General features: G+C 38.6%; 1 protein-coding gene across 1 annotated transcript in view; it reads left to right on the plus strand.

Moving 5' to 3' along the window:
- Window positions 1-1,192: 1,192 nt before the first annotated feature.
- Window positions 1,193-26,919, plus strand: part of TMPRSS7 (transmembrane serine protease 7) — a 31,793-nt gene continuing 6,066 nt past the window's right edge. Inside the window, exons 1-14 of the mRNA XM_074899023.1 lie at window positions 1,193-1,292; window positions 5,422-5,620; window positions 6,468-6,598; window positions 9,074-9,141; window positions 9,937-10,130; window positions 11,039-11,077; window positions 14,944-15,172; window positions 16,570-16,700; window positions 17,939-18,051; window positions 19,710-19,816; window positions 23,262-23,398; window positions 24,496-24,603; window positions 25,243-25,353; window positions 26,464-26,580. Coding sequence (XP_074755124.1) covers window positions 1,242-1,292; window positions 5,422-5,620; window positions 6,468-6,598; window positions 9,074-9,141; window positions 9,937-10,130; window positions 11,039-11,077; window positions 14,944-15,172; window positions 16,570-16,700; window positions 17,939-18,051; window positions 19,710-19,816; window positions 23,262-23,398; window positions 24,496-24,603; window positions 25,243-25,353; window positions 26,464-26,580 — 1,735 coding nt within the window. The 5' untranslated portion in view covers window positions 1,193-1,241. The remainder of the gene's footprint in view (window positions 1,293-5,421; window positions 5,621-6,467; window positions 6,599-9,073; window positions 9,142-9,936; window positions 10,131-11,038; window positions 11,078-14,943; window positions 15,173-16,569; window positions 16,701-17,938; window positions 18,052-19,709; window positions 19,817-23,261; window positions 23,399-24,495; window positions 24,604-25,242; window positions 25,354-26,463; window positions 26,581-26,919) is intronic.

Below are 26,919 nucleotides of genomic sequence, written 5' to 3' on the forward strand. Positions count from 1 at the left end.
AGTAATATGGAATAAATTAATAGATTTTTGTGTGTTACTAAAGCGTTATTAAGGTCCAGACCTTACAGTATCACTTCATATGGTTAAAATATGTTGCAGTTCTAGAACAACTAACAAACAATGACTGAGGTCACAAATATTGTGCTTCAGGCCCTAAGCCAAAGACTAACACACAGACAAGAAATATATTAGTTTACAGGTACATTACCTAACTGTAGGAATTTCTGCCTTGTAGTTGAAGTAATCTATTGCTGGTTACACAGATGGAGCATAGATCATGTCTGGAGCTCACCTGTTATGCGGTCTGACTACTTCTTTTTTATTCTATACCTCTACATTACTGTGGTGCTAAAGTTTTTATGATTGTTAGTTTATGTTTTATATCTTCAAAGATAAATTAATAGAATGGTTATTTTTTTTTTAATAAGAAGTTGGCATTTCTCCAGTGTCATTTCTGAAGTTGACCCAAGGAAGGCATTGAGATTGTTAATCACTTGAAAGTAAAGACAGCTCTATAGTTAGCATCCATTGAGGAAAGTACTGTTTTACATCCTCTATAAATATTTAATTACCAAAGAAAATAGGATGGAACTGTTATGGTACAAGTGACTTCCTGCATCTGATTACAGAAATGATTCTCAGTTTGAAGTCCAATCTATTTTAACAATACAAAATATGTTGCCTGACCAGTTTAGTTTTTCGTTACAATAAAATAACCAACTTTGAGTATTCAAAAGGTACATTGCAAAATTCTAGAAAAGAGTCAAAATGCTCCTCTTGGTTTGCAGTTGTTACCTGCTATTTGCAGTGCTCTTTCTCAAGGTGCTTACATTTATTTTCCTACTTTTAGTTGCATGATTTGGCTCTCATAGTTACATTTTACTTGCTACATTTTCATAGCAATTAATTTTGTGAAGTTTTAATGATATATAGATTTTAGCACTGTGATTTTGCATTTTAACAAGTTGGTGTCTATTTCATCTTAAAAAGACTTATGAAAAGCCTATTTTATTCAGTCTGACTTTGATGTCTACAGTTACATGATAGCATCCTTCTAATATTCACAAAGGAGCAATAGGGCAGATGAGATTACAATTGGAAACTCATCAAAGTAAATTGATGCCTCTTTTGGTCCTGGACATTGCTGTTTGCTGTCTTCAGCTTCAGAAGTGGAAGTGGACTGAGAAAAGGTGCAAGGCTCTTTTTCAGCTCGGACAAGCAATAAAATTAACTCTGCTGGAATGGATGAAAAAAATGATCACCCAGCAGCTAAACCTGAAGATGAACTAAGCGTAAGTAGGCGACTTAAGCGTTCTTGATTTCATACACTTCTTGAGCCTGCTAAATCTCCTGTGATCTACTTCTCAAGTATTAAACTTAACATCACAGTTAGATTTCATATAATTTTCTGTTTTGTAACTCAGTCTGGTAATGTGAACATACGTTTGTGTATCTTCAGATATGTATTTTCAGGCAATTGAAATAATGGGCTTGTCAATGTGACAATATGAAAAATATGTTTTGGTGTCATAGCAGCATGTTTTTCCAAAAATAAATCAATTTATAGGCAAGAAAGGCAACATTAAGGTCAGTAAAGTGTTTTGCTTTTCCCTGAGAATACACAGAAGGGGGTTATTGCATGAGCGTTAACTCATGACAAAGAAGTAATTAAATAATTTAGTGTGTGGTGATAGTCAAATTGCAACTTTAGCTGGAAACCAATTCTAGAATACAAGAACTAAATTGCAGTAGAGAGGAACCCTTATTAAGAATTGTGATCCTTAGTAAAGGAAGGGGACATCTTAACTTTGCCTTTGTTTTTCTTACTATAAAATGTTTATGGTAAACTAATATAATCTAAGAAAATATTTAAAATGTAGTGCATAGAATTCAATATTCCTGTGAATCTTGTGTAACAGAGAACTTTGCCATGCAAGCCTTGATACATGAAGTGCATTTTTTAAAAATAAGGTTGAAATTGCAGTAGACACAATAAGTACATTAGTTGTTTCAAGTGCATGCTTATAGTCCAGTGATGTCATCTTGAGCAGTCTTTAATGATCCTTGACAGGATCTAATTTTTAAAAATAAATCTGTCTGACTAGGTCTATAGCTCCAAAGGGATGACATGAGAAAATTTAAATATAAAATGTCCTTGGGGGAAATCTTGATCAAAGTGGCCCAGATTTCAGATGCCAGGAGTGAGCATTCATTGACCTGTCTCAAGTGGTCATAATGAACACCTGTGTGTATAAGGGAACTGTACATGACAGAGCAGAGCTTTAAACAAATAGGTAATTTGGTTTTCATCCTTAAAAACAATTGTACTCAGTAAGATTTTTAAAATATACAGATGATGGGCAAAATGAGTCCTTCTTGAGAACAGGTAAAGCAAGTGCAGTTAGTTACCTAGCTACAAGATATGAGTCTGAAATCTTCAAGTTCAGTGTTTTCACATTTTGTTTGAGGAAACTGTGAAGTGTACTTACCTCTGGGTCTTATTACCCATTATTACTTATTATTCATTTTTCTTCTCATCTTTGAACATCCTCAACTCTGTGGTCAAAGATTTCTAGCCATTTTATTTGACTAAGGAACCGGCAGGATATTGGTGGGGATGTTGCTTATGCTCTCTCTGTGATGATACACAGACCTCTCTTATTGAAAGCATTACTAGGGCATAATATCAGAGGATCATAGAAAAATTTACATTAGTGGGGACTCCTGAAGGTTTTACTTTTTTTTTTTTTTTTAAAAACAGGGCTAACAGCAAAACCAGAACAGATTTCTTGGGGCATTGTCCCACTGAGTTTTGAGTACCTCCAGGTTCCCTGACCTCTCTGGGCATGGCTCAGGTGCATGGCCCTTGTGGTGAAATACATTCCCACCACCCCTACACCACAGTCTAGCTGGAATTTCCCCTGCTGCTGCATGTGACTGTTGTGGCTGTCTCTTCACTGTGCATCGGTGAGAAAAGTGTCCCTCTTCTCCATAGCCCAATTTAGATAGGGAAATCTATAATTAGATTTACTAGCACTGTCTTTGCCTTCTTCTCTCCAGCTAAACAACCCCAGGGCTCTCAACTTTTGGCCCTACATCATATCCTCCAGCCCTTTGCCTCTTGGTGGTCCTCCCCTGAAAGCAACATCTCTGTTATACCGATGGGCCCAAAACTGGATATGGTACTTCAGATGTGGCTCTACTAGTGTTGGGTAGAAGGAAACAACCACTTATTGTAGATTATTCTACAGCACTGCTTTTGCAAATGCCCAGTACTAATGCTTGTCACTTCCTGGGTGTCAGGCTCCATCAGCACATAGTTTTTGTAGCCACTCTATTACACTTGGCATCCCACGCTGATAACTTGGAGTGTAGTTCTTAGATGGGTACTTCTTGACTTTCACAGTCTTCTCCCTCCTGAAGTGAAATATAGTTAGTAGGGATGAAAAATGAGCCTTGTGTTCACACCTTTTAGTCTACGACAGGCCACGACCTCTTGCAGCGCACCTTCTGAAGGGCTTCAAAGAATGTAATGATGGTAAACAGCCTGGCAGCTTGTGGCAGCCTTCCTCCTTGTAGCTCTGCAGAGGCTAAGTAGGGCCTGTTGAGTACAGGGAACAGCAAGATCTGCCCAAGTCAGGGTCTGCTCTTGTATGTGCATCTGTTCTAGTGTGATTGTGAATTCTTCGGCATATTTCTGTGTGGGCACAGAAGGGAATAGGTGATGGGACAGGGGTTTTTCCCTCAGCAGAAAGAGGCTATCTGCACCTTGAGCAAATCATAGACCAGTTATCACTGGTCTTTGTCAAAGATTCTTGGTTTGCGTTGCTGAGAGATGCTGCACCTCTGAGTAGGTCCTAGACCACAAGTAGCATAACAACTGTGAGGTGAGGGCGGCCCATTGTGAAGATGCCCTTAAAATGCATCTAGATATTTCAAAGACATGGAAAAAGATCTTTTTTTAATTTTGGTGTTCATCTTTAAAATGGTGAAGTTCAGTTTTGTCTTTGTGTATGTGAGGTCTTGAGCCAGGTCTTTTTGTCTCAAAGGCTGTTTTGTGCTTCATAGAAGACTCCCCACTAAAAGTTTTGCTGCTGATTTCTGACTGGTGTTTGCAAACACCTCCATTCATGGAGAACCCACAACTTCCTACGGCAGCCTCTTGAGAGCTTCTCTCTCACTAGCATCAACATGGTTTTGGAATATTTTTCCTGAGTGTTCCTTATTGATCTGGCAATATTATGTAACTTACGTTATAGTCATGATATAAGGAGAAAATCTAAGGTTTTATAGATCTAATTCTGGTGCAGCTGAGTATCACAGCTATGCTTGTGTTCATACCAATGTACTTGGTCATTAATGCTCTGAGCTCTCCAGGAACTCTCCAGCTAACCTCTGCATAGATGAGACAATGAATTGATGTGAGAAAAGGTGATTGAACCTTTTGCTGATCTCTCAACAAAGTGTTTGACTGCCACAAGAGCTATCCAAGTGGGAATTTTATGCAGTCAAAGAGATTTCACCAGGCAGCTCTTGTTGTGCCTGCAGTGACTGATAGACATTATTTGTATGCTTAAATGCGTTGATTATCTCCTGCAGAGGAAAATGCCTGGGGGAGTGTCTGGTACAAACAGATTTTCCAGAACAGACCAAACTGTAGATAGATAAGATATTTATAGGAAGTAGAAACTGCTCCTGCAAATGCAGAAATAGTCACATAGTAGTTTTTTGTACCTAGATGAGATGGTCAGGAGATATTCTGAATCTAGCTTTAGAAAATCTGGCACTGTAGTTCTAAATAAACTGTCAAGGAGGTGGATATCCAGGTGATGATCTTGACCGGGTTACATCCCAGCAACATGTGCTGTGTCCTCTTGTTTGTTGGAGGGAACTTCTCAGAGGGAGCTAGACATGCAGGATGAGGATGTCTGTATCCACTGTTCCTCATCCTGAAAAGAAGTGGAGACTTTTTTTCTGAGGAATGAACGGGTTGAGCCCACTTGTATTGGGATATTCTGGTCTGAGAAGAAATCGGCTTCCTTTTGAACAGCAGTGACATTTTGACCAGCACTGTCTACCTTTTGGACTAAAGAGGGCTAATTTACACTTATGAGGTGTGCACAAGGATACTGACATTGATTCAGATGGTTAATGCTAGCTAGCTGTTGCATGGTGAGCTGTTATCCTAGGGTAAATGGTGGCTTTACATCCCTATGCAACAGGAACTGACTCCGTTATCAGCAAGTGTCTGGAAGAAAAGGACCTTACCTTCTGACTGGAGTTTTAAACTGCCACTAAGTTAATTTTAGTTGTGTATATGCAGTAACAAACAAATATATGTGGGAATCTGTTCTAGTCATTGGTCAGTCAATTGCTGTTGGAAATGTTCCACATTTTTTGTTGTCTTTCACCTTATTTTAGGTAGCCAACATCTCAGCCCAAATGGTAGCTGCAGAAGATAAGATGGCAAAGAGGATTCTGGCAAGGAAAAAGCATGGCAAATTGAAATTGAAGAAAAAAGATAAGTTGCTGTGGAATTTTCAAAATAAAATAATTCTTTTTACCCTCATTCTATTCATTTTAGGAGTTGTAACCTGGACATTACTCTGGCTCTTCATTGGTGAGTTGCTGAAAACTCATGCTGATTTCACACATCACTGTTCCCAATAACACTTTCAGTTGGGTTTACAATCTCACTTGTCCTGAAGGCTGTTTCTCAGATAAACATGGAACTTATTTAAATGGGGCCTGAAAGACTCTTGGGCATCTTTAAGACTTCAGACAGGTGAATTAAGTAATTTTAAGAGCAGGCATAGCTTTTCACTTTAGGAAGTGTGGCATATTCTAAGTGTTATGCAAAACATTTTTTCACATGTGCTAGTTAATTCCTAAGACTCAACAGTTCCTATGAACTTGATTCCTCAAATTTTGACTTCCACTGCGTTTCTTGGCCTGCTGAAGGCCAGGTAAATTCTTTGTGTCTCATGTAGAATAGATTCTAAAAAATAAAGGGGAGTAAAATATAGAAGGCAAATATTTATTTTAAGACCAGTAAAAACACTGGGGAGGACAAGAAATGATCACTTCTGTGGAGTGTTTCCTTCTTGCTTAATGTGTCTAAGTGGGCAGTAAAAGCTATGTTCTCCTCTTTAAACCCTCAATGCTAATACTGACTAAGATTCCTTAGGGATGCTCCAGAATCTGGATGTTGATATTGCCTTCGTTATGCTGGTTCATCTGTATGGTGGTATCTTATCATGCATGTAGGCAACAGGTGCTCAATTAGCCTTCATACTGTGGTACTCTTCTACAAGAGTTTGGCCTTGAAAACGTAGTGTTCATCTGGTAGTTCTTTTCACTGTAAGGCTGAATAGATTAATTTGGTTTAGAGTTTAATCAGAAAAAATTTCATTGTTATTAAAAAAAAAAAAAAAAAGGAGGCTAACTGTCTTTTTTGTTTCTTGCAGTCCAGGCAGAAAATAAAGATGCGTTGTATTTTGTTGGGCTGTTTCGTGTTGCCAACATAGAGTTTCTTCCAGCATATAGGCAGAAGGAGTCAAAAGAATTCCTCTCTGTGGCACAGAATGTACAGCATGTGGTAAGATGAGTGGGCAGCTTGGCTAGCAAAAAGAGCAGAGCTGTGAGCAAGAGGTACAACTTTCAGGTGCCATTAAGTCTGCTGTGGTGTTCTCCCCCCCCACCTCCAGAAGACTGTGTACAAAGGGTGGCTATCTGGAGGCAGGAGGGAAATGACTGCTTTCAGCTTGTTAATCACAAACTGAGTTTTGAAAAGATCTGTTTGACTTTTACATTTGCTAAAAATTTTATTTATTCCCCTCCCCAAATCTGTCTATGAATAGAACTCTACACAGCCCTTCAAAACTTAATTGCTACTTTTGAGACATTAAACCGATGAAGTCTTTTGCATTGAAATTGGTAACTGCTGCCAGTCTTAGAGCATCTATAATTACCCTAGAGCTCTCAAACATATTTACATTTACATTTCCCTCTGATGCCAGGTATTCTAAAGACCATTATTCTTCACAAACACCTTGCACCTGGCAAAGCAGAAATAGCACTGTTGTAGGCAGTTAAGGCTCCTCTACAGTGGGAAGAGAGGGGTGAGAATATTGGTTAAGACAGAATTTTACTTTAAAGACACTTGATGGGGAGGAAAAAGACTTCAATGCCAGGAAATGCAGCACTGTCCACATAAGGATTCAAGTAATAGTAAGAAAACTGATAAAAAACCAAAAAAATTATAATAACATCAGATGGAACCGAGAGATTTTTTGAACAATTGCCAATTTTTTGTCATTTTATAATATGAAATCATGTTCCTGTTTTCCAGCTCTATCTCTCCCCACCCCCCTACCCCCCCCCCCCAAAAAAAAAAAAAGAAAAAGAAAAAAAAAGCTGGATCACAAAGGACTTGAAAGCAGAGCATCTATTTTTCCTAGTCCTGCACTTTAACGACTGAAGTGCTTTCAGGTAGGGGTACCAGATGGTGACCACAAGAAGTGTCCTTTCCCCACTCTCCATGGAGCAGCCCTAGCCTGCTGTGAGCCCCAGGTCTTGCTCTTGTCCTAGAGCACCCTGCCATTGTCATTGTCACACATGGTGGGGAGAGGTGGCAGCAGGTGTGAACTGTCAGTGTCACCATCTCCTACCTGAATGTAACCCGGAAATTACTTTTTTGTCTGTAAACTTTGCCTGAACTCACCAGCAGATTTTACATTGCTGAAACTGCGCTTGGTGACAATGACTGTTGAGTAAAACTGTTAGTAGGGATGTGTGGGGGACATAGGATTTTGTTTTTCTCCTTGAAACCCTTTTGTTCATGCTCCTAGCCCAGAGACTCTCCAAGTGGTAGTGGAAGAACATCTCAAAATAGGCTTCTTTCCCCTTCAGTAGTAATAGTAATATTTGAAAACCCTTGCAGCCTAATATGGAGAAAGATTGATCTCCACCCGTTTTATTTAGTCACTTAAAATAATTGTTCAAACTTCCTGTGTCAAACCCTGAAAGTTAGGACTAAATAAAAGGACTAATATTGATGTGATTTTTACAGCATTTGCTTGAAAATAATCTCTGTTACAGTCCCTTGTGCATTATTTTAACCATGAAGCATCAGGATGAGGTCTGAACAGCTTGTTGTACATGCCACCTTGTGGTTTACAAGCGTCCCTCTGAACAAGAGGAATGAAAGTTATTGTCACACTGGTCTCATCACACACATACAAAGAACTGGTGGAACTAAGAGCTTGCTTTCCCCAAAAGCAGTCCCACAGCATGAAATCAGCAGTTTTTCCTTCTCCACATATCTTACACTGTGTATTGGAAAGAAATACATTAAGAATCTGTTAGTGAAGAAAATAGATAGAAACTGAATTGAAATACAAAAAAAATCCACAAAAACATTAGGAAAAACTGTTTAACTGTGAAGGTGATCAAACACTAGAGCAGGTTGTCCAGAGAGGCTGTGTAGTCTCCGTTCTTGGGGATATTCAAGTGGATGCGGTCCTGAGCAACTTGATGTAGTTGATCCTGCTTTGAGCAGAGGGGTTGGACTAGATGCTCTCCAGAGGCTCCTTCCAATCTCAGTCTTTCTGTGATTCTGTGGAAAAAGCTCTGACACGTGCTGTTAACTGCACCTTAGTACCAAGATGCAAAATGTTATAAGTACATGCTTATTTCGTGAACACTGGCCCCAAGTTTCAGCATCAGGCTAGGGAAGCCCTCTGTGTATGGGATTTGCTGGGCAAAGAACGTGCACTCTTTTCAAAACTCATTTCTTTGGAAAAAGCATTGCTGTACATGTCAGCTGTCCACGGGCAGAAGATTTGATGTTTCCTGTGAATATGGGACTTGTTATGGGCACATTGAAGAGCTGGTCTGTTCATGTCTGCTGCTCTGCCTCGCTTGGCTGCTGTATGTCTGGAAATGTGCGCAGACTGCATATTCTTGGTGGAAAAGAGGATGTTTCTAGGAAAGCCTAGGTATATAACATCTCTAGGAATGGCTGATTTTCAGAAATGCTAAATATTTATGGGCTTAATACTTTCTCTTTCAGATGAACTTGGTCTACACAACCTCCTCTTTCTCCAAATTTTATAAGCAGTCCACAGTTTCAGAAGTCAGGTAAAACTGTGGTTAATGTAGTTGTATATCTGTTGGGTAGTGTATAATGTATTAAGCCTACAAAAGAAGCCTATTTTTGGTGGTTATGATTTAATCTCATTGCTATGCACTTGATCTGATAGCAAAATACGTTTATAACGTGTACCAAGTCATTTCACGAAAGTAAGGGCAAACTAAAGTCATGTAAGTAGTTCAGTATTGCCTGCCAGGAGTATAATCAAAGGTAAACAGAAATAATATCCCTAAAAAGGTTTGGTGATGTTTTGGCTGATAGGTCACACAGACGTTTGACCACTAAAACATGCCATTAGAGCACAACTCCATGTTATTGACCATGTTGCACATATTTTATAAGTGATATTATTGGTATAAATCTGTTTTCTACTGACAGAAGAAGGGGAAAATCCCTATGCTGCAATAAAGTACATTTATTCTCATATATGCATGTAATTAATGCTAGAGGATTCGTTATTCCAATCCAGTGACATTTAGGAGATAATCCAGCTCTAATTCAAGTAGATATGATGATTTTCATAGATCTCAAAAGTGAGGAGCCCTTAGGAAGTCACCCTGGTGAAGATCCCCAACTGGGTGTGAGGAGTGCATTTTGGGCTTTTTTTTTTTTTTTTTTTTAATATTTTTTAGGAGAGAAATACATTCAGTATGTTAAAGCAACAAGGCAGGATGGAAATAAGACATACTCTTCTAACTTTGTACTTCAGAAGCTCATGCTGAGAATCTAGTCTTCAGAAAACTGTCAACATGATGGTAATCTGTAGGACCTTTTCATTTCAGTAACAACAACAATGGAGGCCTCCTTATTCATTTCTGGATTGTATTTGTGGTACCACAGGCGAAAGGCCAAGTGTTGTGTGAGGATTGTGTGGCTGCCATTTTAAAGGATTCCATTCAGACAAGTATCATTAACCGGACCTCAGTGGGAAGTCTTCAGGGCCTTGCAGTCGACATGGACTCCATTGTACTAAGTGGTTAGTATTAAGTACATCCCCATATCCTTGAGGAAACACCTTGTTGAGCAAATACTTTTATCTTGGAGTAGCAAATTCTATAAGTAAACCAAAATCTTTATACAGCATTTTTAGTTTCTAATATTAAAATTATTATTATAGGAAAAGGGGAAAAAAAAAAAAAAAGGAAAAGGAAATTTAAAACCAGATTTGAGGTCAAGTCAAGGCACAAAGTATCCCTGCGAACATTGATTGCAAAAATTCCTTTACTTGGAGTGTTTATGTCCAAATTCAGGAGCTAAGCCTGACACTTGGTAGTCAGCTCACATTTGAGTTAGTCTGTGACTAACTATATAACTAACTAAGTATAAAAAGATGAAGGGTTAAGGTTTCCGCATGGATAAGACTTTAGCCCCTCCACTGAGAATGAGATAAAGAAGCAGATTTTAAAACTGCCCATTCATTAAATCACTCTTGCACCATTCCTGTCTGGGGAAGAAATTAGCAATGCAGGACTCAATTAGCTGTTTAATGATATTAGCTATAACATGTTGTATGATTTTCAGCTCTATGTTCAAAGGACAGAACAAGCTTCATATGAACAAGTCTGTCCAACTGAAAACTGAAAAAGGCTGTGGCCAAGGGTGAGAAAATGACCTCCTGGGTACCTCTGCCTCAGTCCTTCAATTAAATTTGACTGCTTAATTGACATGCAGTCCCTTCGTGCCTCAGGTGCTAAGACCTCTGGTGACATGATACCTCCAAAGTTGCCTGCAGACTTTGCAGAAATGAAGGGGGCTTGTGCAACCTCCCTTGTTGACATACCTGTTCTGTCCTGTGTTACAATTAAAGAAGGGATTAAATTATTAAATCCTGAATTCTGGATTTTAGGCAAATGAGAAGACTCACACAACTCTTTTTCTGTACAGCAGGTCTTCGATCAGATTATTGGTCAACAACAGGAACAGGTAATTCATGATTTTGGCAGCTTCTTGACAGAGAAGAGGTGGAGAACAAAGCTTTTACTTCATGTCTTAGACTCAAATATACTATTCAGAGGGTTAAATTCACCCTTGGTATTTATGTCCTTGCTATAAGAGTGACCAAGAGTCTTGCATGTGACAAATACAGAAACTATCTGCCTTTAGTCTGACTGGTAAATTTTTCCGATGTACCAGGTGGCATGGTAGGAAATAAAATCAGTCAGTTGTTTGCTCTTCACTCTGTGTTGAAGAGAAGATTAAGCTTTTCTACACTGGGCAGTACTTAATTTAAATCTATTTATTGGCTTTTGAGATAAACAATAGCAATGCTTCTGTCCATTCTTTATCCTCCTTTACTCCTTTTTCTCCAAGTTTAATGATGAGTTTTTCTTTTGAATGAATTCCCTAACAGAAATTAGTTTAAGCAGTTCGGTTTTGCCAGGGCTGTGGGAGACACTACTTATATACCTGCTTGGTTTCATGTTGTAAACCTCCCAGTAGGGTTCTCTGACAGTGTGGAGAGACTTCACAAGTAGTTTAAAAGTACAGTGCATCTATGTTCACTAGTATGTGGATTAGCTACCTAGAAGAAATGTACTACTACTAGGCTTCCATAGCCTAGTGTGTTGGCCTCCGTTGTTCCTTGACACAGGCTTGCTTTTCCTCTTGTGAAGTTGCACCCTTTCAGTTTCTTAAGGGCTTTATAGCTTTCCATGTCGTATTTGCCTTTTCTGAGACATTAACTTGTGCTGTTTCAACAATTACATTTCTATCTGTGATTTCCTCTTCTGTTATCTTGCAAGGTTTTAGCCTGCATACTTTCTCAGAATTCAACAATTACTTTAGTCAGTGCAGCCAAGTAAAGGTCTCCTAGTACTGCTGTCCACCAGTGGACTTTAGGTCACAGACCCTGGCCCATGGTTTGCAATGTTTAGATTGATATCAGCCCATAATTTCTCAAATTCAAGTCAAGTTTTCTACAGCATTCTTTTGCTCAAAACCATTCCTGACTTAAACTGCAAAGCATAGCAATATCAGCCTTTGTCACATCTCCTTGCATGCCTTTTAATTATATAAAATAATTTTGTGCGTTAGTTCTAGTATAGCAATTTCATCTCCCAATTCAGTGTTCCAGGAATTAGTACAGTTGGATCTTACGTTTCAAATTATTCCACAGTGCATTCCCTAAAGGAGAAGAAAATAGGAGCAGTGAAACACAAATATTGATTCTAAGGCTTTTTTAGGACTTAAGTGGTATCTTTCATGCAAAGAGAGAAGGATGACCTGCCACATTGCAGACATCTTTCAGAGACTTACAGTGCCACAGGTGACAACTTGTATCTGTGAGAAGTGCGGTGCTGGCATGCAATGAAGTTGCAGCAGAACAACAACAGGGATTGCCACAGGAGTTGAGAAAGTCATTGCAGTACCTTGAAGTGTGCCTGCTTAGGACGACAGGATAAAGTGCAGAGGTGACAACTAATGCAGCAGCATATGAGGAAGGTGCATCACCTAGTTGTATTTTGAGAGCAATGGAGTTACTTTGGCATGAAGATGCACCTAGTTATTGGTTCAGGCAGCACATTTATTGAAGAATGGGTTGGAGAAGGGACTTGTAGAGATTCGGCTGGTGTGAGTGACTTGCATTGCTATGGTATCTGGCTATGCTGTATGACTGTAACCAGCTTTGGTTTCAAGCTGGTATGTTTGCATTACTTATAGTTCCAGAGCCAGCTCTGAATTCTCTCCATTGTGGTCCACACCAACAGTGAGCTAGTCACGTTATTAACCACTTAGTAGAAATAATGGTAGTCACATAATTCTAAAGATTATGATCAAAGTTGGCTTTGATAAGGGTGAGTAAATAAGAACAAATAACTCCTCTGAAAAGAATGTTATTGGAAAAAGAGAAGAACAAAAGGGAAGAAGGAAGAACAATGGCTCAATCAAAGCTTTAAATAGTTAAAGCAGTTATTCAGTTGAATGGCACGTGACCCCTACAGAACATTCATAGCATTAGTTTCACGACTATAAATTAGAAGTGGGAGTCAGACAAAGCTTGCCGCTTCCTGTCTTGATAACTCCTGGTTAAAAGGTCGACATTTAATTTGAGTCAATAACTGATAGTAAACTCTCACTGTGCTCTAATTGGTGTTCCACAATAGTAGCTATTTCAGAGACTTGTCTTTTTAATTAGCAGAAATTAATGCAAATATTTACTTTAGATCTTATTGTTCCTAATTTGCACTTTCCGCCTTCTTACCTTTCAAAGAGCTATGTTAAGAGTTTTAGATATGACAAAACAAAAAAATCCCTAAGCTTTTTGCTGAATGGGAGCTGCAATACTGAATTGAAGGCTAATGGTATCCCGGCTTGCATCAGCACTAGTGTGGCCAGCAGGGACAGGGAAGGGATCTGACCCCTGTACTCGGCACTGGTGAGGCCTCATCTCGATTCCTGTGTTCAGTTTTGGGCCCCTCACTCCAAAAAGGACATTGAATGACTCGAGCGTGTCCAGAGAAGGGCAACGGAGCTGGTGCAGGGTCTGGAGCACAGGTCGTACGAGGAGCGGCTGAGGGAACTGGGGGTGTTTAGTCTGGAGAAGAGGAGGCTGAGGGGAGACCTCATCGCCCTCTACAGCTACCTGAAAGGAGGTTGCAGAGAGCTGGGGATGAGCCTCTTGAACCAAGTAACAAGAGATAGGACAAGAGGGAATGGCCTCAAGCTGTGCCAGGGAAGGTTTAGACTAGATATTAGGAAGCTTTTCTTTACAGAAAGGGTTGTTGGGCATTGGAATGGGCTGCCCAGGGAGGTGGTGGAGTCCCCATCCCTGGAGGGGATTAAGAGTCAGGTTGACGTAGCGCTGAGGGATATGGTGGAGTTGGGAACTGTCAGTGTTAGGTTAATGGTTGGACTGGATGATCTTCAAGGTCTTTTCCAACCCAGACGATTCTGTGATTCTGTGCAATAAGAACCTCAATATGTTTGACTTGAAAGCAAAATTATTTCAGCTTAATTGGAAAATTCAATAAGAGTAGGGTAACTTTCTGGTGATTCTTATCTAAATTATGTTACAGCCACTTTTTGCCTTTTTTTTTTTTTTTTTAATGGAAGTGTTTTGTAAGTTAGGCTACATTGTTTACGTTTCACAGTACTTCCATTTCTGACCGTGACTAATGGTGCAAAATTTTTCAAGATCTGACAGGACTAACTCTCAGTCTGAATTATAATTTTGACCCTGCTTTGAGCAGGGTATTGAACAGGAAAGGTCCTAGCACCCTTTCCAACCTGAATTAATTGGTGAATCTGAATTTAGTGGTAGCACTTAGAGCTCATTTCACAATAAAACATGGAGAAGCCTGGTGTTTGATCATTAATCTAAACAACCCATAGTAACGCAAAAATTTAACGTGATTTTTATTTTGTGGGGATTTAATTTATTATAAATATTCTAATAACTGGAGGGGAAAGCAGTTGATTTCTGCCTTGATGAACGTCTCTCAGTGAACAATTATTTAAGTATTTTATCCTCTGGGGGCTCCACAGATCTTTAACTGCAAATACCTATAGTACAAAATGGCAGTGCTTTTGAGCAAATACCCCACAAAGACTTATTTACACATCGTACTGTTTGTGACGTTCCGTAGTTTTTATGAATAGACTTTTCCTTGACCTCAGACTTGTAACTAAGAAGAAAGAGTGGCATAGACTACTTTGTTTTCACGTTTAGCTATGTTTTCATGTGTTGCTTTAGTTTAAAATTATTTTTAGGACTATTTTTCTTTGTACTCCATGAGGATTTAACAGTTTTGTAGTGAGTGTCCAGTGTTGAAAATGTGATGTTTCCACAGGAACAAATTGTATGTATGATCTGTATGCTGATCGCCTACATGAGCACTTTCCTCTGGATATCCATGCTACCTCAGGGGGAACGATCTGCTATTTTAAGCTGATTGCATCAGTGGGCCATCTTATTCGCCTTTCAATAGTATCCCTTCAGATTGAAGCAGATAACTGCATCACTGACTCGCTAACCATTTATGACTCTCTGATGCCAATCAAATATAAGATACTTTACCGGTGAGTATAAATTTTCATTGAGAATTCACTGACAATAATTTATTTTGGTTTTTCTTCAGTTGATTTATTGAGCGCATTTTTGGTGGGATTTGGTTTGTTTTGTTAAAAATACTCTGATTTCATGCATTATGCACACAACACCTGGCAAAATACTGGAAAATTTGATCTTGTTAATTAAAAAAAAGGTTAAATAGTCTTTAAATTCTTTATTGTTCAACTGGAGTGCATCTTCACCTAACTACAGAACTATGAGAAGTTCACGCATTACTGGGCGGAATTTTCTGTTTCTTGTCAGGAAACAGGTGCTACTTAAAAGAAAATGTTAACATTTCCTCCTTTAAGCAAATGCTTCTTCCATTTGAAAGTTAGTGCTCTTCATATGAAGACTGAAGTTGTAAAACTAAGTCTCGTTATTCTTTGGATACTTACCACAGCGCCTTTTTTTAGCTGCTCTATTTGAATATTTTAGAGGGTTATTAAAATCTAGAGTTGAAGCTCTGATGGGTTAAGGGATATGGACTCTTTTTTTTATATATATATATATTTTTCTAATTTTTCTTTTTTTTTTTTTTTTTTTTCTCTCTTTAAAGATCCAGTAGGCTTGTTTGGTGATATTTTTTTTTGTTTTAAATTCCTGTTAACTAATACCATAGGGCTCTGTAATACCAGAAGGTGAAGACAGCACCTCCATCAAGTAAACGAAGAGCTCAGTGTTTTGACGCCTGAAATCCTATTTTGTGGACTGTCATTGTGTGTATAAGCCTCAAAAAGAGCATTGGCTTTTCAGTCCTCTTCAAGAGCTGTCCTCTAGTAATCTGAATTACTTGAATTACTCACTGACTTATCTCTGAAACAGCAGATGATGTTCACTTACTTGTCAGTATCTGTAGAGGACTGAGGATATCTGCTAGGTAATGCATATGGAAAATAACTTTTTTTTTTTTTTTTTTTTTTTTTGAGATTGGCTCAGGTTCTTAATTTCTGACTTGAAGGATTTGTCACTCTCCAATCCCAAGATAAATCTGTTGGTTTAAAAATAGATTTTCTCTTTCTGCAAGCCTTTTTTTACTATTGGCTTCATTCATTTGTGCTTGGAGTAAAGGTTGAAAGTCAGTATTTTCTCCCAGAGCTAACCATTCCATCTTCCTTTCATGTTTGCATTTTCTTTCTTTTTTGTAAGAAGTGACTTTCCAAAACTGAGTTTCTAACTGGACTTGTAACAGGTTCTTTTGTTTTGAGAGCATGGAGTTTTTACTAGGTTTTTGAAGTTGGTAAGCTCTGCACCAGTGGAAAACTTATACACAGATTGAGAGCAATGTGTTGGGGTTTTGGTTTGTTTTTTGTCTTTTGTTTTCTACCGATTGCTTTCATATGCTTTCTCCTTGCTTCTCCCCCAGAGCTTGTGAACCAGCTGATTCACTGATATCACTTGTGTCCACAAATAATCTCATGCTGGTAATGTTTAAGGCAGCACAAATAAAGGAACGGAAGGAATTCCATGGCTATTTTGAGGTCATTACACAAGAAAGTAGGTTTTTTCTGTGTTTGGAAAGGTTTTTTTGGTATTGTTTTTGTCTAAGATCCCAAAGTGGCTGTTGTGTTCCTGACTATGGCTAAATGACTACTGTATCTCAGTTTCTTTTTTTCTCTGTGCTTGTCTCTCGCCTTCATCTCCTTTGGATTACTGGGTTTCTGTTTTCCTCGTGAGTAATTTAATCTGTGCAGATTAGCTGTTTTAAAGTGAAATATGAAGGCAGAAGGCTGAAACCACTGAATTAATTCGGTCAGGACTGCAATGGGCCAGTAGATGGAGTTGTTATTCCAGGTGTAACACTGCTCTGGCCTCTCCTGGTTTGGGACTCGGTGGTGATGTTAAAGGTGGAAAGAGTTCAGCACTAAAAACTGCTTTCAGAAAATAAAACTTCAGTAGCTTTGTCTGCATTTTCTATCGATCCCTGCCTCCTCATTGGCACAAAGGAGTTATGTGCATCAAGTCTATCATCCGATTTTTATTGCTTTAATCTTTAAGACAGGGCTAGATCATAATCACAAATAGTACAAAGGACATCACGCTAGTAGCACAAGGAGAAGAATCTAACACAGCCCAATACAAGGAATTAAAAACTGCTCAGAAAGATGATGCATGCTTTCCATGTTGAGAGTAATTAAGCATAAAAATACCATCATAAAAGCATGTGATGAATTCTCCATCGTAAGTATCTTTAAATTCAGGGCTGTTATTTTTGGTTGATTGGTTTAAATTCGGGGCTGGGTTTTTTTGTTGTTTTTTGCGTGTGTATTTTTGTTTTTAAGGAACTCTCTAAATCTATTGAGCAGTCATAACAGACAGTTTTGGTTTCCAGGAAGCTGGCTAGATTAGCACGTTGTCCATTTCTCTTCTAACTGGCTGAATTTTAAGACTGGAGATCCTCATGTATCATGCAGCGTGGATGTACTGATGTGCAACATTGTTCACTGAGACTTATTTGCAGAACGCTCTTCACTGAAATAACCGATATAAAACTTCACAATGTTTTCTTCTGGTTCTGCAGAGCCCAGCAAGCATTCCTAGACTTTTACATTCCTCATCTGTCTGCATCATTAGGAAGGGTATCTCTTTACAACTCAAACCCAGATAAATGTAGTTCTTAAGCTGCCCTGTTTTTCAGTGGAAGACTTCTGATAAATTTGGATGCTTAGCCTACTGAATAGCTTTGCTGGAAGAATATTAAGGCTTACCAACTTTTGCCTCCTTTTCTCCCCTAGGGTGTGGAGAAGCAATAGTAACAAAAGAGAAAATTGGCTATGAAGGGAGAATCACAAGTCCATATTACCCAAGCTATTACCCTCCAAAATGTCTTTGTGCATGGAACTTCCAGGTAACATGAATCTCTCAGGCACTATTGTGTGTTTTGGCCACACAGAACCTGCAAGTATAGCAGAAACAATTATGTAGGGAGTAACCTGCATCCTTACAGATGTGGCAGTTTCTAGAAATTATATAGCTGAATAGCTGGCTGTGCTCAGGTTTTCTGTATTGGGTTTTGTTGGTTGTGTTTTTTTTTTTTCCTGTGCACTTACTTGTAATGAAGAGAACATAGTTCCTAAGCTGTCCAGTTATAAAGGTGAGAAGCTGAGATAAGTTTTGATGTTTAGCCTGCAGAACTACTTCATGGCAGAGAACAGAATACTTTACTGTTCCTCTCTTCCCACTCCCAAAAATTTGGGAAAAAAAGTATGTACGAAAGACTCCTCTAACCTACTTATTACTGCTGCTTCTCTGATATATCTTTTCAGTCTATTTTGTTATGCTTAATAAATTGAATTTTTGTCTTCTAAGATGGTCTGTCCTACCATCTGAATCCCACAGACTGTTTTTTCTTTGTATTTTTTTTCTGTATCTTTTCAGGTACTTTCCTAAAAGCAAATGACCAAAAGTTTACATTGATTTAAAATAGTTTTGTCATGCCTTGGCTGGTGACACTAGCGGTTCCCTATTGATGCTGCTAAAATATGATCTTTGATTTATGGTTTGCCCTTCAGTGTTTTCCTCTCTAAAGAATATGGCAATGGATATGATGCAGTACACTGTTTACACATCTTTCTGGTTACACTACTGACACTTCGTTAAGCTAGCGGTTGCCCATGTTGGACCACACCAGTCTGAATGGAGTCCAGCTAGCCATGATCTACGGCCTCTGCCCCTTCCTTTTCTCAAAAACTAAGGCAATTACTTTTTAATGAAATTTCAGGTCTTCAATTCACTCTGGACTTCTGAGGGAAAAGTTCCTGGATGCTTAACATGGGCAACCCCCAAGACTTATTTCTCAAAACAGATTAATTTCCCAGTAGCTCAATGTTGAAACTTCCTTCATTTCCCAAATCATGTTTTGTGTAAGAGAGAAGGAGAAAAATCTTCATTTCTGGATTCTTGTCCTAAACCAGCCCTTCTTTTTAAAAGAACATTGTCTTGTCTTGCAAAAAGGTTCTGTTCCTTTTAATAAAAGAAATTCAAATTAATTATGAACCCCATGATACTGCCAGGATTAAAAATCTTTTGGACAATGTTAAAGAATGCTTGGCTGAGCAGGTGCTATTAGAAGACTACAATATTGTGGTAGAAATAACTCCTAACATTACAAAGGTGACACGGGTATTCAGTGCAGTATCTTAGCTAACAATCCACTGGGGCTGTGTGTCCCTCCACAGGTAAATTTGGATGTGTTTGAGTGCTTTGATCTTGATACAAAAGCTGCTTTCTATGGCCAGTGGCTTTTTGAAGATGAAAGCACTGTTGGCTACAGGGGGAGAAAGCCTGCAGCTGTGGTGGGGCTTTGCCAACCTTTGCTTTTACTCAAGACTGAATAGCTGGCAGGTGACTCAAGTGCTGGCTGTTGAGATGGCAAAGTCAGCACAGGTCCCAGAGCATGGTATTGCCAAGCACTGTAATTGCTGAGATAAGCCTAAAGACTTTGCTGTACTATGTCCACAAAAGAAAAAAGAAGACTGCTTGCACTGTCTTTCTTGCTCACAACAGACTCCACAGAGGAGCCTTGGTATAGCTCTGAAGTTTCATAATTACACCATCAGTGAGAAGAATGTTAAAGGCTGTGAGCGAGGTTGGTGGAAAATTAATGAACACATGTAAGTACTTTTGCATGGGCTATTAAACTGTTACCAAAATAAATCTTCCTATCACTACTGCAGCTCACTTGGAGTTCCCATAAAGACTTCACTGGTGTCTCTTACCATTCTTTCACTTTGACGGATGATGTAACAAAATCTTTGTAACTTATATATACATATAAAAAAAAATTCTATTGAAAAGTATGACAGATCAAAAAAAGAGCCTTTGATACTCTCTGGACAGAAAGAAATGGGAAGAGTTGCATGAAGGCAGATGTTTTGTGAACCCTAAAATAATTCTGTGATTTCTGGGATCATTGAACAAGGTCTGTTAAAATGCTTTTAAGTGTAACTTAATTCTATGATTGCTCACAAGGATGCCAAACCTAATTAACTCCTCAGTGAAAGCAATTACAATGAGATTATTTGGAACAGAAGAGTAAGTTCTTCCACATTCCAGTCACTGGCTCTTGAAAGAGAAACCGCACAGGTTGACTGCCAAGGTATCACTTTAAGTGGTTTTTATTAAAATATTGCTGCTATTTTAAAATTTAAATACTGCTGCTGTCCCATGCACATTATCCACCTATTTTTCTCCTCAATTTTTAAAATCATCTTTCCATCACTGAGTGACGAGGCAAGGTTAGATTTGGGATGTTGGAAATTTGAATTTTTTTAAACACTTTGTTCAAATGGAAACCTCAGTAAGATCAGACTTGCAACTGAATTTCTGAACTTGTTACTGAAACTAAGCAAAGTCAGTCAGGCCTTTAAAAGTCTAACCGAAAAAATTACAGAGAGGAGAAAAAAGTTTCTCTATTCTTTGATACCATGTTGTAGATATACAGAGAAAATTCAATTCATCAGAAGTTCCTAAAATTGTGCCTTGATGGGAATTGGTTGCTGGACTAGATGGGTACATAAAAAGACCAGTCAAAACAGACAACATTTGGTGTGTCTGTGGAGTTTTTTGGTGTTCTTTTTATGACACAATTGGAAAGACTCAAGATACTAAGGATGGCTGAGATACGAATCGAATAAAAGCAAAAGCTGGAGAAAAAAACCAATGATGGGTTCAAATTGTAAGAATTCTCTATATGAAAGAGCAGCTTTTAAATAAGCCTACCAATTACACATTCCACAGAATTAAATGTCAGAGTGTGACCCTTAGAAATGCACTCAGGGTTACTTTTGAAGTACTGCACAGGAACACATGCTTCTGATTTCTGATGCAAGTTGCTGATGATATAAGTAGATCAAGACAAGTTTTTCTTTGAAAGCATCTTCACTGAAAACAAGGCTTTTGAACTTCTAAGAATTTCTGTTCTATGTCTGCTTTCCATGGAAAAAAAAATCATTTAAATCACAAAACACTTTGATATTTGTTGTCACCCCTCCATATTTTAATGGTTAATGAGATGGGGGTGAGGGGACGCCCACCTTTTCAGCTTCCTGCAATTGAAGCTTACAGCGTGCTTATTCTATCTAAAGTAAAATGGGTTCAGAAGCTTTAGGAGGCTGACCTTGGTAAATAAAAGCTGCTGCCGTGAAGATGGTGCAGATAAGGTTCCTTCAAACATCTAAGGGCAACTTTATCTAACAAAAGACACTGAATTCAACCATGCAGTTCTTCCTTCTCTTTCTTCCAGTGGACATGCAAATGTTCCTCTGCCTAGTTAGAGGAGTTACAGCTGATGAACTGCTTTCGCTGAAATTCCTATAGGCAGAAATATCGAGTCTCTGTGAGCAGAAGGTTAGAGGTTTAGGTGAACAAAAAGGTTGCCAGTGTTTTATTTTGGTTAAAGCTGTTGGTGCAATGTCCCATTGTCTCTGCTACAGAACGCGTATATCTACTCATCCCCTGGAAAGGTATCGCACTCCTTGCTTCAACGTATGGGACAGGATCCCCTTAATTAGTTTCTCTCTGTGGCAATGGCAGAATTACAGAAGGTGCCTTGCAACCTCCATTTGCCCTGGACCTGGAGAAATGGCTAGAAAAATGCCAATAGAAGGCTCCGATTGATCTGTAGCTCAGTCTTAGAAATCCCACAAGCATATGGCATTTCTCACTGTGTGCAGGGAATAGCTTCCTTGATGTAGCTGTCTTGGCTCTTTCACAGATGGGCTGGAGTTTCCTCTACTTCTGGTGTGATGAGGTGGTTTTATGTGGCTGAGAACTGGTCAATGGAGCCTGCAGGGGGGTTTTTAATGGTGCTAAGGTTTCTTGGAGGGAAGTTGTCTAAGTCATTGACAGAAGGAAACATGTAAAAAATGTCTGTGGGCTAATTGAGGGGAATCAGATGGTTAGGTGACATTTTGCTGTGCACTTTGGCAGGCTGTTTTTTTAGGTTGGGAACATTGATGGCAGAGACACTAAAATGAGTGAGAATATGACTTCACTCAGCCTTGATAGATTATTTCTTTTTTTTTTTTTTTTTCCTTTTCTTTTTCTTTTTTGACAGTTAACTCTCCATAGTCTTTTAGACTGATAAGTACTCTTCTTGGCAGGAGTCTTAAAGCCAGATATTTTTCTCGTAAGTGCTGAATTTTGGGGGCATTTTAGTGGAACCAAGGAGAGGATTCTTATTTCTACTTCTAGAACAATCTGTACTGTCAGTGTTCACTGCTTTACTACATTTAAAATTGTCTCCCATTTTTAAAGCACAATCCAGCAACTTTTCCCTGTTAAAGAGGTTTTTGGTTTGCTTTGCTTTTTTCCCAACTAGAGTAGCATCTAAATGCCAGTTGCAGCATCTTTGATGAAAGGGGCAATAGAAATGCATTAGCAATGTATGGATTAAATGTTTGCTTGAATCAGGGAGCATTCAGGTTTCTCTGAGTTAAATGGCACCTAGGCAGAAGTCCAAGGAAGTTCTTTGCCAAAGATGTGCACCCAAGGGTTTTGTCTTAATCTAGACTAGTTATTTGAAGTAATGATTTTCAAAGGTAAAATTCCAGAATATTAATGGTGGATGAAGGCTGGGTGACTACTTAGAAATATTTTCAGTTTCCCTAAATCTGTTCCCTTCTACCTCCAAAATTAGCTGGATCAATTTTACCACAGTGTCTTTATGCACCTTTTTTTAAGGGCAATCCTCAAGATCAGAGCACTGTGCTGACATTTCCTCTCCTACCAAATTTACTTAGTGTTCCCAAAAATCCAAATCTTTTGAAAACAGATATCAGAAGTGGTGACAAAAGTACCCATGTTTGTCTTGATAAATTTCCTCATTACATCTCTATTCTTTTAGACTTTCTGGCAAAACATCCTGCTTGCATGTGTGTGGCCATGAAGGACTACATCCAGCATTTTGGGCAATTTGTGTACTGTTTCAGATTTTGGTTCTTAATTAAAGTATGGCAACTGACTGTATTGTTGAATTTCAGAGATGTTGACATTTAAATTATATGTAAGGCAATTTTGATGTGGATGCTGCTCTAGAATTCCACTGAACACTTTTAGGTACTGCGGTTACTATGTTGATCACCAAACAGTCTTCCACATTGCAAGTTCTGCTGTCAACATTGAGCTTCAATGCAGTTCGAAGGTCTCGGAGAAGCCACTTCTGGTGGAGTATGGCAGCTATAACATCAGCCAGCGTAAGATGGATTTTATCTTTTTTAACACATCTTTGCATTTCAGACCCGTGAAGCAGCATTTTTCAGGTCCAGTAAGACTTAATTAGATTTATGCAGGAAATTCTCTGTTGGGTTTTTGTTTATCTTCTTTTCTAATCTTGTCAAGTTAGGTAAGTAGCAAACAATGAGCCTTTTCTAGCTTATCAAGGCTATGCAGCTAAGGTTTGTGGGCATGTGCAGCATGCTCTGGTTTCCTGTACGCACACAGTCTGCTGTTTTCTGCACAGTCCTTAAAGTTTCCTGCGTGGCTATGGCCCCAGTGCAGTCAGCTGAAGTAATCTGTTCCTGCTTGGTTTCATCCCCAACGTTTTGTTTGTAATGTTTCTCTTACTACAAAGAACAGAGAGTACCAGATAACCAACTGCCTATTCCAGTGTTTCCATCAATTTAAATGCAAGCAGAAATCTGAGCTGAAAAACATCTCAAAAAGTTGATAAAAGAGTCTACTTGAGTTTTTTTCAAGTCCTGAAACATGCAACTGTTTTCTGATACTTTCTCCCTTGTGTTAATCTTACATATTCATGTTGTTAAAATAGTAGAGAAGCAATGCTTTGTAGTCACAGTTACTTGTCACATTAGAGCAATTTTATGCATTGCATATATGTGGAGTATGTAAAAAGATGGTAACTTCATGATTTTATTGTAAAAGGCAAACATTTATGTAAGTCATAAGTCACCTCAATACAGGTTATTAACTGAAGTTGCAAAGTGCTGCAAATTTTGGTTATCGAAAGCAAGACTGTCTTTTAAAAGAAGATGCTATTCTGAGCTGTTTTGTGTTGCACCATAAAACACTGGCTGATTTGATGCAGTCCTAGTGTAGAGCCTGCAGTACATATTGCAGTAACAGCTGAATTGGAACTTTAGAGATGTTTTTGTCTTCTTTTTTAAATCCCAGTTTGAAACATCTGAACTTAATTTAAGTGTTGGCAATGCATACAAACTATTAAATTCAGATCAACTTCGTAATTCTTTGGAACAGCTGAGTGACTGTAAATTGAAATGAGCTGGCAATATCTGGGAAAAAGAAATTTTAAGTTGTTTTTCTTTACCTGCAGCATGTCCACCTGGACATTTCAAGTGTTCTACTGGCTTCTGCATCCAGCAGATGCAGCGCTGTGATGGGATAAACAACTGCTTCGATGAAAGTGATGAACTCTTTTGTGGTTTGTATTTACTTACTAGAGATCTTGACTGGAAAACTCAATGAATGTATTCTCTGGTCTTAGAAGGCAGTTGAGACAAGGTGAAATTTTTTTGGGGGGGAGGGTGGAGGGTAGGGGGGGCAAGATGTTTCCAGCTTCCTTTCTATCTTCAGGTACAGACTATCAGTCAGTCTCTTGAGTGCTTAATTCACAGTTAACAAGGGACAAAACTAAGAATGAAGAAGATACAGTACTGGAAAGCATGAGGAAGGAAGGAAGATGTGAAAAATAGCCATAATAGGTTATATTTTAGTTTTCCCTTGTGATAAATGCTGGTAAAGTCCTGTTCTGTTTTGACATGAGCTATTTTATTTTCATGGGGAAATGACCAATTAGGGTGCATAGAGTAGGTGAGAGTGATAATAAAAGTCCCCTGTGAAAAAGAGTTAGAGCTTGGGCTGCTCCACTGGGTGCAGTGTGTGAACTGGGATAGGTCACTGAACTCCTTTGTCCTTTATTTTCTCAGTGCATAATGTGGCATTCATACTCATCCTTGTACCATATGGTGGAAGTATGAAAGTGGTACCCGAGGGTAGTCAGAAGAGTAGTGGTAGCATTATAAGCACGCTTCTGTAGCTGATTTGACTTATGTTTTTAAAGCTGTCCCTGAGTGGAACTGTAACTCCAGCTTCACCATACAGGATAACCTGCTTGCCTGCAATGGTATAAATGATTGTGAGAATGGAAAAGATGAGCAGAACTGCACCCACAGTAAGGCTACTTTTGTGATTAATTTTTGTCTCTCTTCTGTTATCTGTCCAATCCTGACTTGAATACAGATGCTGTATTCAAAGAGTTAAGAGGCACTATCGAATCTAACTCAGGCTATATAATTCTATTCAGTGTTCTGATACGCTTACACACAAGTCACTATTGATTTTAAACTCTTTCTTTTTAATAAGCTTGTGAACATCTTCTGTCAGAATTTTGCTGAAACAGAAGTAAGTATTGTGGGTGCAGGATGGGGATCTAGGGATTTTAAAGCTGAATCACAGATTTTATCTCTTTAAAGCATAATCTGTGCAAATTATTTCCTAGATCTGTTTTATCATCTGTAAAATTTCTATAAAAATGACAGTTTCTCTGGAGCAGTTTTCAGGATTGTAAGGTTAATGTTTTTAAAATGCTATGCAAGCTATAAATTTAGCATTAGGTGCATGAAAGTTTTTAGCTGGCCATTTCTTTAGAATAAATGGACACCAGAACATATGAAAGGGAGCACAACTGGGAAGTACTACAAATAACTTCCTCAAAGTAATATTTTTAAACCTGTTCGACTAGGCAGTCTGCAAAAATGGTTACAGGATATTTCTGCGTGTTGACAAGAAAAATAAATTGGGGTCGATTGGCCTCATTTATTGCAAGCCACAGGAAAAAAGGAAAATGCCGAGGTTGGGAGTTGCAGTTTAGCTGAATACAATTAGTAAGACTGCTTTCACTGTGATCTTTCGTTTCATCTTTAATACTGAAGTATAAAGGAGGGCTTCTTTCTATAGTACTGGATGCTTTTTCTTTTTGGCCTAACACTTGCTACAGCTAAGTTTTCGCTACTATATCCATGTTCATTAGTGCTGTGGGAAAGGATGGGAGGATATCTTTGTTCAGAGTCAGCCAACTTGATGCAAGCTTTAGTATAGATGCAGTTCCTCTTGAATAGTTTATTCTACTTAGAGATTGGCTTAAGCCATCCTAGCTAAAGTGCTCTTTCACTATGTTCCCTCCTATCTATTAATGCATGTATGAATCTTTTATCTGTGCAGACGTGTCTTCACATCTTAAGCTGAGCCAATAGTATTTTTTTTTTCCCCACAACTATTTCAGGTATTCCTTGCACAAAGCACACATTTAGGTGCAGAAATAACATTTGCATTAGGAAACAAAATGCAAAGTGTGATGGGACTTTGGACTGTATTGATGGAAGTGATGAAAGCAGCTGCAGTAAGTCCCTCTCAAATGCTCTTTTTGTACTTTGACCTTTTCACACAATAAAGCCCTTTATTTCTTCCTGTTTTAGAGTGGGTACAACTCATGCAGCAGATGCTGAGTTTTTATTGCATGTTCTCAGCGATAGTGGGGTAACAATTAGCTATAACTTTGTCCAGGTCCGGTTGCAGAATTTTCTAAGTTCTTGTGGGAGGGTGAGCTTACTGTTATAGGGAGTCTTAGTCAGCTGTAATGTTTATTATAGCTATGTTAAGGAGCAGGGAAGCAGGGTTAATTGCAGAGTGAACTTGGCTAGCTGGTAAGGCAGCATTTTTGTTGCCTGCAGCAGTGTCA

The sequence above is a fragment of the Athene noctua genome, chromosome 1, assembly GCF_965140245.1.
Source record: "Athene noctua chromosome 1, bAthNoc1.hap1.1, whole genome shotgun sequence".
Taxonomy (NCBI): Eukaryota; Metazoa; Chordata; class Aves; order Strigiformes; family Strigidae; genus Athene; species Athene noctua.